The sequence below is a fragment of the Rhincodon typus genome, chromosome 24, assembly GCF_021869965.1.
Source record: "Rhincodon typus isolate 14 chromosome 24, sRhiTyp1.1, whole genome shotgun sequence".
Classification (NCBI taxonomy): domain Eukaryota; kingdom Metazoa; phylum Chordata; class Chondrichthyes; order Orectolobiformes; family Rhincodontidae; genus Rhincodon; species Rhincodon typus.
Window position 1 is genome coordinate 23,098,010 of NC_063355.1, and position 14,050 is coordinate 23,112,059.

At 34.4% G+C, this 14,050-nt stretch overlaps 1 protein-coding gene across 3 annotated transcripts in view; it reads left to right on the forward strand.

Annotated features, from left to right (window-relative positions):
- The window catches only part of bcl7a (BAF chromatin remodeling complex subunit BCL7A), a 54,763-nt gene extending 40,956 nt beyond the window's left edge, over positions 1 to 13,807 (forward strand). For all 3 annotated transcript variants that reach the window (XM_048611598.1, XM_048611597.1, XM_048611600.1), the window contains exons 4-6: positions 1,225 to 1,392; positions 8,106 to 8,230; positions 8,963 to 13,807. In XM_048611598.1, the coding sequence (XP_048467555.1) occupies positions 1,225 to 1,392; positions 8,106 to 8,230; positions 8,963 to 9,037 (368 nt within the window). In that variant the 3' untranslated portion in view covers positions 9,038 to 13,807. The remainder of the gene's footprint in view (positions 1 to 1,224; positions 1,393 to 8,105; positions 8,231 to 8,962) is intronic.
- Positions 13,808 to 14,050: the final 243 nt, after the last annotated feature.

Here is a 14,050-nt window from a genome sequence, read left to right on the forward strand (position 1 = left end):
AATATTGAATTAACAATATGCACGCAGAGACAAAAATAGGTAAAGGATTAATGAACTCTGAAGCAAACAATATAATTGAAGAGATTTTTAGTGACAAAGAAACCCCAGGTGCAGTGGAAGAAAATAATTGAAACACAATCTTCTTATTCATTGTGTTACAACCTACATCATTCCTACGTATATTCCAGGCACCAGGGTTGCCAATTGTGGGACAGCTTTTAATGAATGAATTTATAGTGGGATGAATTTGTTTTGCACCTTTAGGTTAAAGGCTTGGCTTGGCCAAAGAAACTGTATAATGGAATACTAAGCAAAGTTTATTACTGTTGCAGTAGTGGACCAAACTTTTAAGCCCATTACTATGCCACCCTTGTTTTCCTGAGGGAGGCCCGCGAGCAAATTATGGTACTGAAAAGTGTGAAGTTCCTAACTGCAATTTTTAAAAAACATGATATCAAAATTATGATCATTTAATTGATCATTTGAATGACCTGAGTCATTTCAGCCTATTAATGAACCTGGTTTATGACACAAAATTGGGTTGTACAAACATGGGTAGCTCACAAAATTCTTGTAGCTTGCAAGAGCCTATTTAGCACATCAAGTTTGTACCAGCTCTTTGGAGAAAAGATGTACAATTCCATTGGTATCGTTCTCCCACCTTTTCCTCCTGCACGTTCTTTTTCAGATGATTTAATAATTCCCTTTTGAATGCTTCAGTTGAACCTGCCTCTGTGTGGTAGATCAGCATCTTCTATTTTTGTACAGTCTTCAAGACTACTTAAGAGGAGAGATGCTGTGTTGTCTGAAGGCTAACTTAAAGGTGACTTTCTGCAAAGTGTGAATGATAAAAATATAAATGTGGGAGAACAGTATGCAGGTTTTTGATATTGGCCATGCACTGCGAAACACAATGTAAAAACTTCCTGTGCATTCAAAAGTAACTATCAATAGAAGATATTTATTAGGAGTAAATCCTGTGTGGGCTTTTGGAAAAGTTGTACGTTTAACGAATTTGAACCATTTACATTTCAACCGCATTCAGAAAAACTTGGTGGTTCTTTGATGGGGGTAGGAAAAGACCAAAATCCAAAGTTGTGTTCACCTGCAATTGGTCCTTTTTCTGTGCCTTCACCCGTTGCTTTCTGTTTCATTCCTGTAGCATTTTGTCAAATGTGTAAAATTAATTTTATCTAATTCAATTTTTTGGTGTTTGTAAATTAGATGAGAACAGTAATCAGAGTTCTATAGCAGATGCTTCTCCAATGAAGCAGGAGAACAGCAGCAATCCAAGTCCTGCACCTGAGCAGAACTTGATAATCCAACCAGAGGGCGCTGAAACTGGGACTGAGGACGTTCAGCCCCCTGTCAAAGATCAGCCCAGCTCTGACGGTAAGGCTTAAAACAGATTTAGGAATAGAGATCAGGACTTTGGTCAGGAGTCCTCAGGTCAAAATCCAATTTACTGTAATATTTTCTGAGTGGAAGAAACTCTCACCCAACTTTGCTGAATACATTTATTGATCCTTGAGTGAAAATCAAAAACTTATTCATGAAAATGTAAATGTTGGGTGTGATAGTTTCTTAAAATGTTAATAAAGAATGAACTGCATTATAGTTTAGAGTTTTTGGAGATTTTATCATAATGGTTGACACAGTACATTTAATAGGAATATGTTCTATATAGGGTGGTTATATCAAATTAAGGGAGTACTTTTGGGAAAATAAAATGATTTGGATAATCCTCAAAGAGCAAATACTGAAATGTAAACAATGTCTGTGTATGAATACAGGAGATAAATGAGAAATTGTGAAACAAATGCTCGTTGGAGTTTAAGGTGCTTGTTTTTACTTTTAGTTTTGTTATTTTGGATCTGTGTAAAATGATTAACAGTACTCAATCTTCCAACTGCAGAATTTTAGCGCAGATTTGTTCCTGCTGAACAATTTTAAAATCATATCTTAAAATTAAAATACTTACCCAAAGTATTCAAGTCATTAATTGTTTGACTCTGTGATGCTACTTTTTAATGACATTTGTAATATACAATGCTCATACATAAGCACAGTATTTTAAAGTTAGTTTTAACTTTAAAAAAAATCAATCACTTTTTAAGTTTGTGCCCTTGCAGTTCTAACGGTTTCCTTCCTCTACTGAAAATACTTAGTTTGTTTCTATAGCTCATGATTCTGCAGGGATCAGGAACTCTTTAGTACCCATTTAAGTTATCATTGTTTGTGGAAATCTGGGTCGTGAACAAAATATAGATGTTATCACCAAGCAAACCTTTAGGTGCATGAATTTACAAGCAGGAGTCACCTCACAGGAGGAGGATTAAATCCTGCCTGGTTTTTTTTTACATTTTCCCGCTTCCTACCACTTGGGGTCTGTAGCCAATTGCAATGGTTTGTTGTTATCCAGGCTGCGATTAGTTAATTTAGAATGAATGGGGCATTGAATCCTTGTAGTTTGATTTATTAGAAAATTTACAATATGTGACACTGAATGAATAAAAAATATGATTTTAAAGAAGTTCTGCCTTGACTTCAAATTGAGTGTCAAAAGTATATAGAGAATATTGGATTTCTGAGGAATTGGCTAGGTAATTGTTTCATCAGAGATCTGTAATACTGCTGGATATGGATTATTTTCTGTAATGTTCTATAGAATTCATAGAAGTATTTTTTTTAAACACAGGTAGTGTTAGGGCATGTGCTTGTTGCTGATGTGTGGTTTCCATATTGGAAGATTGATGATTTTGAAGCAAGTTTTTCCAAGTCATAATCAGCTTCTTACCAGGGAATTTAACTAGCAATGAGTAAAATGTAGAAACTGTTGAGATCAAAGGCCTTGGTAAAGAAAACCTTTCCTCTGTTTATCCTCTTCAGAAGCTTTTATTATTGTTGCTGCTGGAGATCTTTTTATGTCCCTTATGTACAGTTCATTTCCTGTCTTGTCAGTGGAGTGATCTCTAGGAGACGATCAGGATGGATTTTGAATTGATAATGCACAAAAGGAATCCATGTGACCTGTTCTTTGGGGAGGTCAACAGTCTACTCTCTAATTGGCAGTACATGGAGTTTGCAAAGTGACCTCTCTGGAAAGGTCCAAACCTCAATCTCAGAATATCACGTGGCCTTGCAGGTGATCATTCTTTTTTTCAACTATTCAACCTTGCATTAGACTTTTATACTGCTCTCTCATTTAGTACTTGGGGTCCCACTGTTTAGCTGAAAAGTAAGTAACATGGGGCCCTTTATGCCCTTTCATGACCGTTCATTAACTACCACAAAATTTGACATTTTTGTATCTACCACTTGTGCTACACTGATACCTGGTCAGGTGGAAGGGAATAAAAGGGTATTTATTCTATTTATACTTTTTTTATGTAATCGTGAGCTTGTGTACTGCATAAATACTTTGAACAGGCTTAAATTCGGCAGTTTCTGTCTAATCCAGAATATGCTTCGCTTAATTTCCTGTCTTGATGAGTTTAACGTACCTCCTGGAAGTATGGGAATGAGATCAGAAGCTGAAAATTTTGCTTGCCAAATGAAACTTGTGCTATCTGAAGTTGTTCAATAAAAATCAGTAGAAACACAGATGTAGACTTGGCCAGCTATTACAGTCTCTTTTTTTTTTAAACAATTGGAAAGTCCCTCTGGTCATGGGTCATGAACAGTTTGACTGCTTTTGCCTCTTCACTGGCATAAAATTTGTGACATAAGGGAGGGAGTGGTGAAAGCTGCACAGCTTTTTTAAATGACGTACATTTTCATTTTTTTAATGAAATTTTGAATCGAATTTTTTCAAGCCAAGTAACCGAAAAACACATATTAATTTAAATTAGATAGCTAAACAAATAACTTTTCCTGTAATTGTTTTAATTTGACATCTCCTTTTCTATGCCTTCCTGCCTCCAAGCTGTCCTTCATCTGGGAGGACGGGACCGTCTGGGTAGCAGACTTCTTCAGAGGCACCATGGAAGCTCCTCCATGTCTACCAATAAGAGGTGTGCTTTGTGGGACGGGATAGGTTTCTGTGTATGTGTATACATGTATGTGTAGTTGTGTTTTTTCTTTACCACAAGGCTATTAAACTGCTCACTGAGAATTGGAAAACCTCAATTTTAGCAGTGACAAATATTTAATTGGAATTTGATTTTAAACTTGCTCCCTTTCAACGTGAGTCCCACATTAAAGCTACAAGCCACCTTTTTAGAAGGTTAGCATAAAAATCTTAAATATTGATACAGAATTTCAAGAGTTATTTATGGGAATAATCATTCTAACTTTGTTTGTCTTTCCAACATATTTTGTGATGTGTTCAGTTTCAGTCTGCCCTTAAATGTTTAATTCCTGATATGCTTCACATCTGCAAATCTCAAAATTCACTCATCTAAGATCAGGTTATAATAATTTGATTTTCTTCTTCATGCTCTTTTGAACGTTCTAACTCTCCAGATATTTATTTTCCCGTGGCAGTTTTATTTCTTTAGTGCCTCTCCTGAGGCATTGTCTCTTTCATGTATTATAGTTAGTGATACAATTTCCTTTGCTATCTCATTCAAGTGTTAGTTATTCATATATGAATTTGGTCAATAAGTGTCCACAGGCTATTTATTTGTTGTAGCTTCTATCCATCCTGTTTTTATCTATTGTTGGCATGTTTATTTTTAACAATGGCTAAGTGGTAATGATCAAAAGTGGAAAATAAGACTGAATGTTCTTCTTTAACTTGGGGGGGGAGGGCAGTGATTATGTGGTTTGGGTGGCTGGGGGGGAGTTTGGTGGCACTCAACTGTGGTCCTGCTTGCTAACACAGCATGGATCAATGATCAGACCATATCCATCCTTCCATCTGGTTCAACTGTTTGCTAAGTAAATTCATTGATTTTCAAGGAAACTACTTAGGTTTAAATAATTTTCCCAACTGATGTCTCATGCCCATTTTTTGAGTTAAAATTGGATTTTCCTAAATTTGTGTATTAACTATTTGGGCCATTAATGTTGTAATTCATATCTTGTACTTGGATCAAAGTATTCATATTTCAGGTTTTCTTTTACATAAACTTAATCGTAATGTCTATGTTTAGCATCTGGGATATTATAAACAGATCCATAAATCACATTCAACTAGTGCACCATTTTATAGGTATTTTGAAGCATTTTCCAGTTTGTTTGGACTGTTTGCACTTCACTGTGGATAGTACATGCTGTGTTTTTATATCTATATCATTTTAACTAAATTTATTCATGCAGTTTCCCCTCCCAACAAATGCTCTGTAGTGGTAACCATGGCAAGACTTCTATTTCTATCTCAACGTTTATGTAAAAATCCCATTCAATTGCAGCAAAATGAGACTGACCAACTCAGTAACCGCATAAAATCTAATAAATCCAAGCAGCAGCTACGTACGTTGAAAAATAAATTTTATTGCATAAATATCAAATATTAATTGCATTAGGGACCAAATAGGGAAATAGCAATCTGAGAAAGCCCTTGTACATCTTTAAACATTGTGCACTTGAAGCATATCCGCATGATCCTTCATAATGCTGGCCATTCTGAATGCAGTAATTGTACCTGTGGAACTTTTTTCTGAAGATAAAAATCAAGTATTAATTAAATGCGTTGTTGACTGGCCTAGAACCTAGAAAAGCAGCCATCTGTACTTAACAGCAATACAATAACACATTCTCAATTAATTGCTCTTTAGAACCTATATAACACTTTGAAACTATATTTAATTTTGGTTCATAGTTAATAATCTTAAAACTTAATTTTTCTCAAATTTAAAAGTGTGTTGCTGGGTCTGTTTTGTTGTCAGTTTGAGACAAATAATCAGTGAATTTGTTTATAGATGAATTTTAGGTTTAAAATACTTCTTGGTTATTCTTGGGAGTATGGCCATTTCTCAATTTGCTTCTCTCCATTTGCATATTTTTGTCAAACGTATTGTTAATTATTAATGAAGCTTCTAAAAAATGCTTCGCTTTTTGGAATGTTTTAACTTTCGAAGACAAGCTGTTTTCTAAAGTTATAAGATATTTGGCTGACTAATGCATTTGTCCCGCAGCCTTTTAATCAGTGACATTACTTGTAAAAAGTGCTTGAAGCCTGCTAGTTTATGCAGAAAATCTTGACTATCCCTTTATTGCTTCCTCTAAGGAATTACATTTCTATTCATCGTTTTAATTTAAACTATGGTGCCTGAGGTTTAATATTTATCTTAAAATAATACAGCGCTCACAGGCCATTTGACTCTCTACTCCTGCACCAACACTTTTAGTAAGATCCAATTAATCCAACTTGTTATAGTTGATATTTGAAACACTGTTTCATTAATGATTAACACTATACCTGTGGTATAGACTATTTTTCAAAGGTACTGAACTGCAAGGTGCTCAACATGGCAGAAGGTATTTATTTATAAAGTGTCTTGAAAATTGTTCCCTGATGCTAACTGTCGTGGATTCATGTTTTAGCATAGTCAGTCTGCAATATTGATTTATGATGGATTTAATTTTAGAATTATAACAAAATTAGACTGAAAAACACCTAGGTTCCTTTCAGCAACATATAAGTTTGGGGTCATCTTTTGAGGGGGAAAAAAAGCACTGGCTTAACTCTTAAACTTTAAAAGTTGCACAGTCACAATATTTGAAGATGTATTAAATCTAAAATTTTGATAGCATCTAAAATTTAAAAGTATCTGTATTTTGTTATATATTAATATTTCATACACTTTGATTTTTAATCTACTCCCTGTAGTTTAGTTGTTAGCAATACGTGTCAGGCCATTGAAACGATTGTGCTGCAAAAGCAAAATATAAATATTTGTGCATTTGTTCATGTATTCCATTTTTCTATTGGGTGTGACGGTGGAGAAAGAAAAGGAACATTTAGATATGGAAGCACAATTGTTGAACTTTTATATTGAATTTTTAAAAAGATGCTTTAAAGGTATTCACTTTATATTCTTACGGCTATGCCTAAGATTCTGGCTCTGTGCCTCCCCTCCCCACTCCCTAGAAGCAAAGTGACTTTCATTATCAAGTTTAACGCTGAATTGTATTGACAATGACCATCATAGAAACCATTATTGCATTTATAAATGCAGTCATTTTGGAAATAAAATGTAGAAATGGTTTGATAGATCATATTTGATGGAGTTTCTGTTATAAATTCAATTGTATATGAGTATATTCATGTTGAATTGGAATACTTTTTAAATTGAATAGCATTAGCTTGTATTATTGAGTGATGGGAGAGAATGTGCATCCACTTCTCAGTATTATTCACTATGGAAATTTGGGAATTTTGATTTTTACACCACATTTAAGAATGAGTCTACAGCAATATTTTTCCATGCTGAAACAGCTTTGCCAAAATATTCCACATGTGTATAGAGAATTTTTACAGCGTTTGTAAACCTCATTTTCCTTTATAGGTGATCTATTTATCATTTAACTTCTGAGGGACAAGCAGATAACTTTCTGGCTCCCATCTTATTTGCTAGTATTGCTTTGTAAGTCCATGCTGAACAGTGCGCGAATAAGGCATTGATAACATTGATAACATTGATTTGCCTTAAACGCCTGGGAATGAAAACTTGAGTGAAATCCTGGAATAGACGATGTGACTTTCAAACTCCGGTCAGTGCCCGGATTTCAGAGGCCTAGTGTGGCAATAATCTCTGTTTGCAGAACGATAGAAGTAAAATTTGGAATGTATTTAGAAAAGCTCTTTTACATACATGTATCAACCTGAAAATCTCCAATTTTTGTGTTCATTATTGTAGTCCTTGCTGCATTATCCAGGATAGTTTTTGTATTTTGTTGGTGAGAGTTTGGCTGAAGGCCAAAAATTCCTTGGTCACATTGAGATGTTTTCAATGGAGTATTCTTTTTCTGTCATGTTTCTAGCAAATGTAAGGCCTAGCAGCTTGCCTTTCGTCAGATTGGCTACCACTTTTTACAGAATCTCTGTCTTAAGCTAGTTTCTGTCTTAATTAAGGACACCAATCTTTGTGAAATTATAGTAAATGTTATAAATGTGAAAAATGTAACCTAATAAATATGCATTTGCTTTTTTATTATAGACACATCACCACCAGCAGAGCCAAATTCCCAAACTCCCCCAGAATTATCTCCAGCTGATTTAGAGAAATCAGATATGCAGCCATCGGGAGTGAAAGAGAACACAGATACTACCAAAGATACTCAGGTATAATTGAGAAAGTTGTTATAATACTGCAAATGCCAATCATATTTAGCGTTTGTAACATATGGAATTCCCTTTTGGAACAGCAAATTATCCAAGATATTGAACTGTACGAAGTTTTTTTGAACAACAAATTATCCAAGACATTGAACTTTACAAGGTTTTTTAAAATATACATTTAACTTACTAGTTGGATATAGAGTTTAAGAATATTCTTCTAATGCAGTGGATAAATCCAAAATGAACAGCATTAACAAACAATTGACTGGTTCACGTGCACACTAACTCCCATGTACTTGAAGTAAACTGATTTTGAGACATAAACTGAACCAGGTTTGTGTTCAAAGGCAAGCAATCTTATTAAAATGGGAAGTGTGTGTGTGTGGATTAAGCTAAAGTTTATTATCATGATCTCTCTCTGGTCAAATTAAACACAGGGAATAGCATTGTCTAGAATATGTGCTGTTTTGTCTGAACTTCATTGAACAATTGCAAATGGAGTATTCTGTATTTCCTTTACAGTTGAATCACTGGATAGAAAAATCATTCCATTCAAATTCACGTGCACGAAAACAGTTTTTGTGTTACTACTTTTTCAGAATGAAAAATGTGTCCTTGTCTGTTGTAATTGAACTCTGTAAACTTTTGCTAAAATTTTATTGTGATCTTTTACAAGTAACATCTGAAGGAGAATAATGCTGGTTTCGTAGTCAAACTTGATCTTTTTCTACCTAGGAATCTGAAGATGGGGAGCCACTTCCAAAAAAGATCAGAACAGAAACCTCTCAGCAGAGTGCTGAGGAGAGTTAGGCTGTCCAAAAACTCTGGGTCACTTTCCATGAAAAGGTACATCAACAGGCCTCAATTCAGACCGACCTTCTAGAAACTTTCACACATTACTGAACATGGAGGAACCACTGACCACAAACGATTGTTGGGTCATAATCCAAGAAAATTTGGGAAGACTGGACAGATATGATGCTGACTAATTTCTCCTGTGAATACACATTCTAGTGATTTATATATTTAAATTACTTTCACTGTTAAAGTTGGGTGGGGTGGGTAGAAGAAATGGACTCAGGAGGGTTTACGCACTGGTAGTTTATAAAACTTGTCAAGATCACATGTTTTTGCTGCTGTATTTCATTTCTTTTATTTATGTTGTAAAATATTTAATGATGGTACAGGTCAGAATTAGTATACATGTGAAGTCCATTATTCATGCCATTTTAATTCCATTTTTGTGCCTCTTTTTTTTTTAAAAAAAAATGACCACTATCTTACAGAAAGTGCCCTTTGTTTGCCTTGAAAGTAGTAAGATTCTATTGTGATCATGTTTAATCAGTGTAACAAAATCTGAACGATTGATCCTTTTCATGTTTAGCTTTGTAACTAAAACATTCTACAAGTATCTAAAATAGAAGTCTATTTCCTTGAATACAGCCATGTACATAGGTTATTCTATTTGTTTACTAATGAATGGAAATACGGATTTCTGGATACAATGGAGTTGTGTAGTTGAAAATAAGTGTCTACACAAATAGAATCTATAATGGATGTGTAATTGTATTCAACTTGTAGGCCAACCAGAAATCTGGATGTAAAATGAAACTTTCAAGCAGTGAATGGTATACAGCCGGAATATTGTTAATATTTAAAAATAGTTGATGAGCTGTCCTAATGCTTTGGCAAACTAATCTGATGAATTCTTACCTGAAGGTCCAAGATTGTAAGTCTCTTCCAAAAGTATCCAACTGATTCTGTACTGCTGTGTAGGACAGGTGAGGTTGTTCTTAGTCTACAACAGATTGTAGCAATGCCTGTGCAAGCCTGAGAGCAAGAGACTCTTTGGATGATGCATGTTGTGGGATATAAAAGAAAGTATAAATACTGTACTTTAGTTTGCCTCTTCTGAAAAAAGTGATTGTTGAAACTCTGTATGTCATGCTTTTGTTTGATCAGCTAATGCAAACAAACCTACTGAATTTCTTCAGTATTGAAGAAAACTTGAACAAAGGTGATGTGGGTATTAAATTTATTTTGGCAAATGTTACATTTTGAAGTAAAAAAAAAATTTGCAAGTAGGTCAGTTTTCCAAATCACTTTGGCATTTGATTTGCATTTTACCACACAAAGTTTAAATTGATTAAATCCTTGAAATGTCTAAAAGCTGTGGCAACAAAGATGTAGATATGAGTATGAACTTAGGGGTCTCTATCTGAGACTTGAGCTTGTTGCATTTTATAGGCAATGTTTTAAATTCCAGTTCTGAATAATTGATAGACTTCATACTACATTCATTCTCACTTGAATGAACTGTGTACTATTTAGTAATTTAAAATGTTGATGGTTGCATTTCCCTGTGGCAGGATATGTGTTACATCTTTGGATTAAATACTATAACTGATAAAACTGTTTAAAGCCATTAGCGTTTTTATTTATTTGAGGCTTTATTGATTTTTTTTTTTAAAACCCATGGCTCCAACATTAATAAATGGAACTGAGCATCACAGAAGCTCAAAACTACGGTTGTATTCAAGGAAATAAAATTAATGTATAAACCTGCACTGCATTGCAGTTTCCCTTTGCATAGGTAATAGGTGCTTATGTACTGCGAATGAGAATACATGTGGTTTTAACAAATTGATTTGCTCAAGATTATCACTCGCTCACACTGACATGCCTGAGTTTTTCCACCTTAAATGTTTTAAATGATATAATTTTGTTTAAAGTGGATTGAATACTTGATAACTTTATAATAAATTCAAACTCTGACAATATATAATATTCCCATTATAAATGTTTGAATTTCTGTAACCCAGGCCACTTAGAAAATTCAGTTACTGAATCTGAAGTAATTTTATTGGACGGATTCAACTCACAGTAAATTGTTTTTAAAGTCAATTTTATGTTGCATAAATCTCAGTTCTGTATAATTGTCTGCAGTGCTAGAGCAGCCCTTAGTGTTAACATTTGTTCAGGCAATGCATTTACCCACGTGGGCATTGGGCTTAAATTTGCAAAACCAAGTTTAGTGCTGGTTGAAGCCCCAAGTGCAGAATTAAAATATAAATAGGTAGAGACTGTAAACAGCATGATCTGCCTAGTTGTATTAGGTTTTGAGAGGCCTATCTTTGACGGGTCAGCTAAGACTGCACTGAAGAATGACCCTAGAATAGAGGTTTTTTTCCCCCCACTTTGAAGAAGCAAGAATGGCCCTTGTTGCTCTGAAAACTCCAGCTCACTAGCACATTTGAGGATCTGTTTCCCGTCCCCACTCTTCCAGGCTCAATCTATAGCGAGTGAGCTCTGTAATTCCCTAAACTTCCCAAAGAGATAAACCACGGAGTACCCATTTGATACTTTGAGCTCACGGCAGCATTTAAACAAAGCCTGAAGCTGAATTTAGTTTAGGTCTTGGATCAGCACAGTCTGGCATTGCTCGCCTGACTTTACTGCAGTTTCAGGTGCACACTTACTTGCTTAACTTTTGTCCCTTACCAGTTGGTTAGCAGATGTCTGGTGTTCTGAATTGTATTTTTAATTTCTGTTCTGTATTTTGGTTGGGGGGTGGATGGGTGAAAGTTGGTTTTGAATTTATTGCTTGGTTATTTTCGTGTTGCAGAAACTGTGAAAGTGAAATATCAGCATGGTCTTGGGACTACCTTATGCATTACACTAGATTGGAGTGACTCAGGAACTGATTAGTATGTCTGGTTGTTTCACTTATGATCTCGTGCTCAAATTCAAATGAATGAAAGTTGGAAATGGTGTTTGCAAAAATGTACCTAGTGAGTCTAGACACCCAAACCACTGTATAAAGTGGCCCCAAAATGTGCTCAAACCAATGTATAATTTGCATTTTTCATCAGCGTTTTAGTAAAATGCTCAATGTGCCTATACTTGGCCATATTTTTAACTTGCATAGTTTTCTTAAGATTGTAATACTTTATGATGGGGACCTACTGAAGCTGAGTTGTCTCCTCAATTGAACCTGTTCTATTCTTGCATATAGAAATAAATCTGTAATTTTTTAAAAAGATTTGGAAACTGGCTGAGTAGGATTGGATCAATTTGCTGTTTGTCCAACTGATCCAAATATCAAATGATATGCAGATTCTTAAATAGAATAATATTGAATAGTGACAGGAAAAACAGAATGGTTCTTAGTACTGAAGGTGTATACTGTTTGAAAATTTCTGTATGATACATGTTTGAGCCACATGTCTGCATTAATTTAGTGTTTTTTTTCTTGGACCTTTTGACAGTGCTATTTTAAAATGCTAAGTCCATGGGGAAGGTTTCACTTATTTGAAAATGCAAGGGAACTTTTTTTTTCTTGCAGGACTTTCAAAAGTAATTCAAAATAAATATAATATTAATTATCCTGTTTTCCTTCAGGTAACTAGTTCAAGGATTTCTGGTTCAGTTTTGATATACTTTGGAACCTTGTTATACACAATACTGGGGACCGGCAACACTTTTAACTAGGTTTCAAAGTACTGCTGCTGTTTAACTTTCTTTGTTTTTTGGTTTTGTTTATGATGGATGCATAAACCAAAAGCAGTTCAAGTTTTAGTGGCAAGTTTACTAAAAGTGATGAGGTGTGTAACAGTCCCCAAATGTTGAGAGTGATTTTTATGTAGGTATTTTTTTTAGTTTCAAGATGGCTGCAGTGAAAGTTAGTTGCAAACCTTGTGTCATGAAGGGGCTCAACAGTGTAATTTTTTAAGCTATGAGCAACACTAATGAACTTTGTAGGTGTGGTATGAATTTTTATACAATTGGGTGTAGTCTTGCCTTCCATAACTAAGTTTGGCTTTTCCTAATAGAATTTCTGTACAATCTAACTTGGGTATTGTCTTTTTCCATTTGAAACTAGTGCAGTTTAATGTTCAAGAAAGCTTCTGGCTTCATTTAAAAAAAAAATGATAAAATGGTTTTAATTCCATCATAAAAGCAGTGCCACAGTTAAAGCAGGTAAACTTTGTGTACTTTTATTTAAAACAAAAACTTGGGGGTAGTGCAAGTTTTTCTCTTATACTTAAAAAAAAAGTTGGAGCTTCTGTTACATTTTAGTTACCCCTGAAGCTTCCTCCATCTGAGGAATACTTTAAAACAAATCCCATCTTGTATCTGTGAACTCTAAGTTGTTATCTTGCAGGACTGTGATATTGCCAGGGCCAGAATGAGTGTTTTAACTTTAGGTAAAGTTTTTTGTCTTTCAAATTTTGCCTTTCAAATTTTTATGTTAATAGAGATTGAAGCACCACATTCCAAATGTTTGTAGAAGTGCAGGCACTTACTCACTAATATATCAAAATAGCAGCAAACATTCTTGTTGTGATTTTAGGTCTTGAAATCCATGCTACTACTACATTTTAACTACAAAAAGCTATATGAATACTGTCCGATTGTCAACACGAATTAATTTGTGATCAGTTTGCCCATCTTTTAACAACGTATTATGATTTTTAGAGACCGAAGCTATCATGAAAATACTTAACAATTTCCAACTGAAATGCAATGTGTTGTACAGCAGTATGTTTTCTTTATTTATTCTTGAGTATGGTTTGTACCATGTACAATGGCTTTGTTTTCATGAATAAAAAAAATTGTATAACACATTGTGTTTTTAGTCAGTTATGTATTGTATTTTTATTTCCTGTGGATGACAAAAGGTTACAGATGATATGGAACCTGACCAAAATTAAACTCTTTACAGGAACATATTGTGCTAATGTTGACATTTTTTAATGATTATTTATGGGTTTTGAAGTAATAAGATCCTATAAATTTTATCTGCCAGCATTTTTCTTCCAG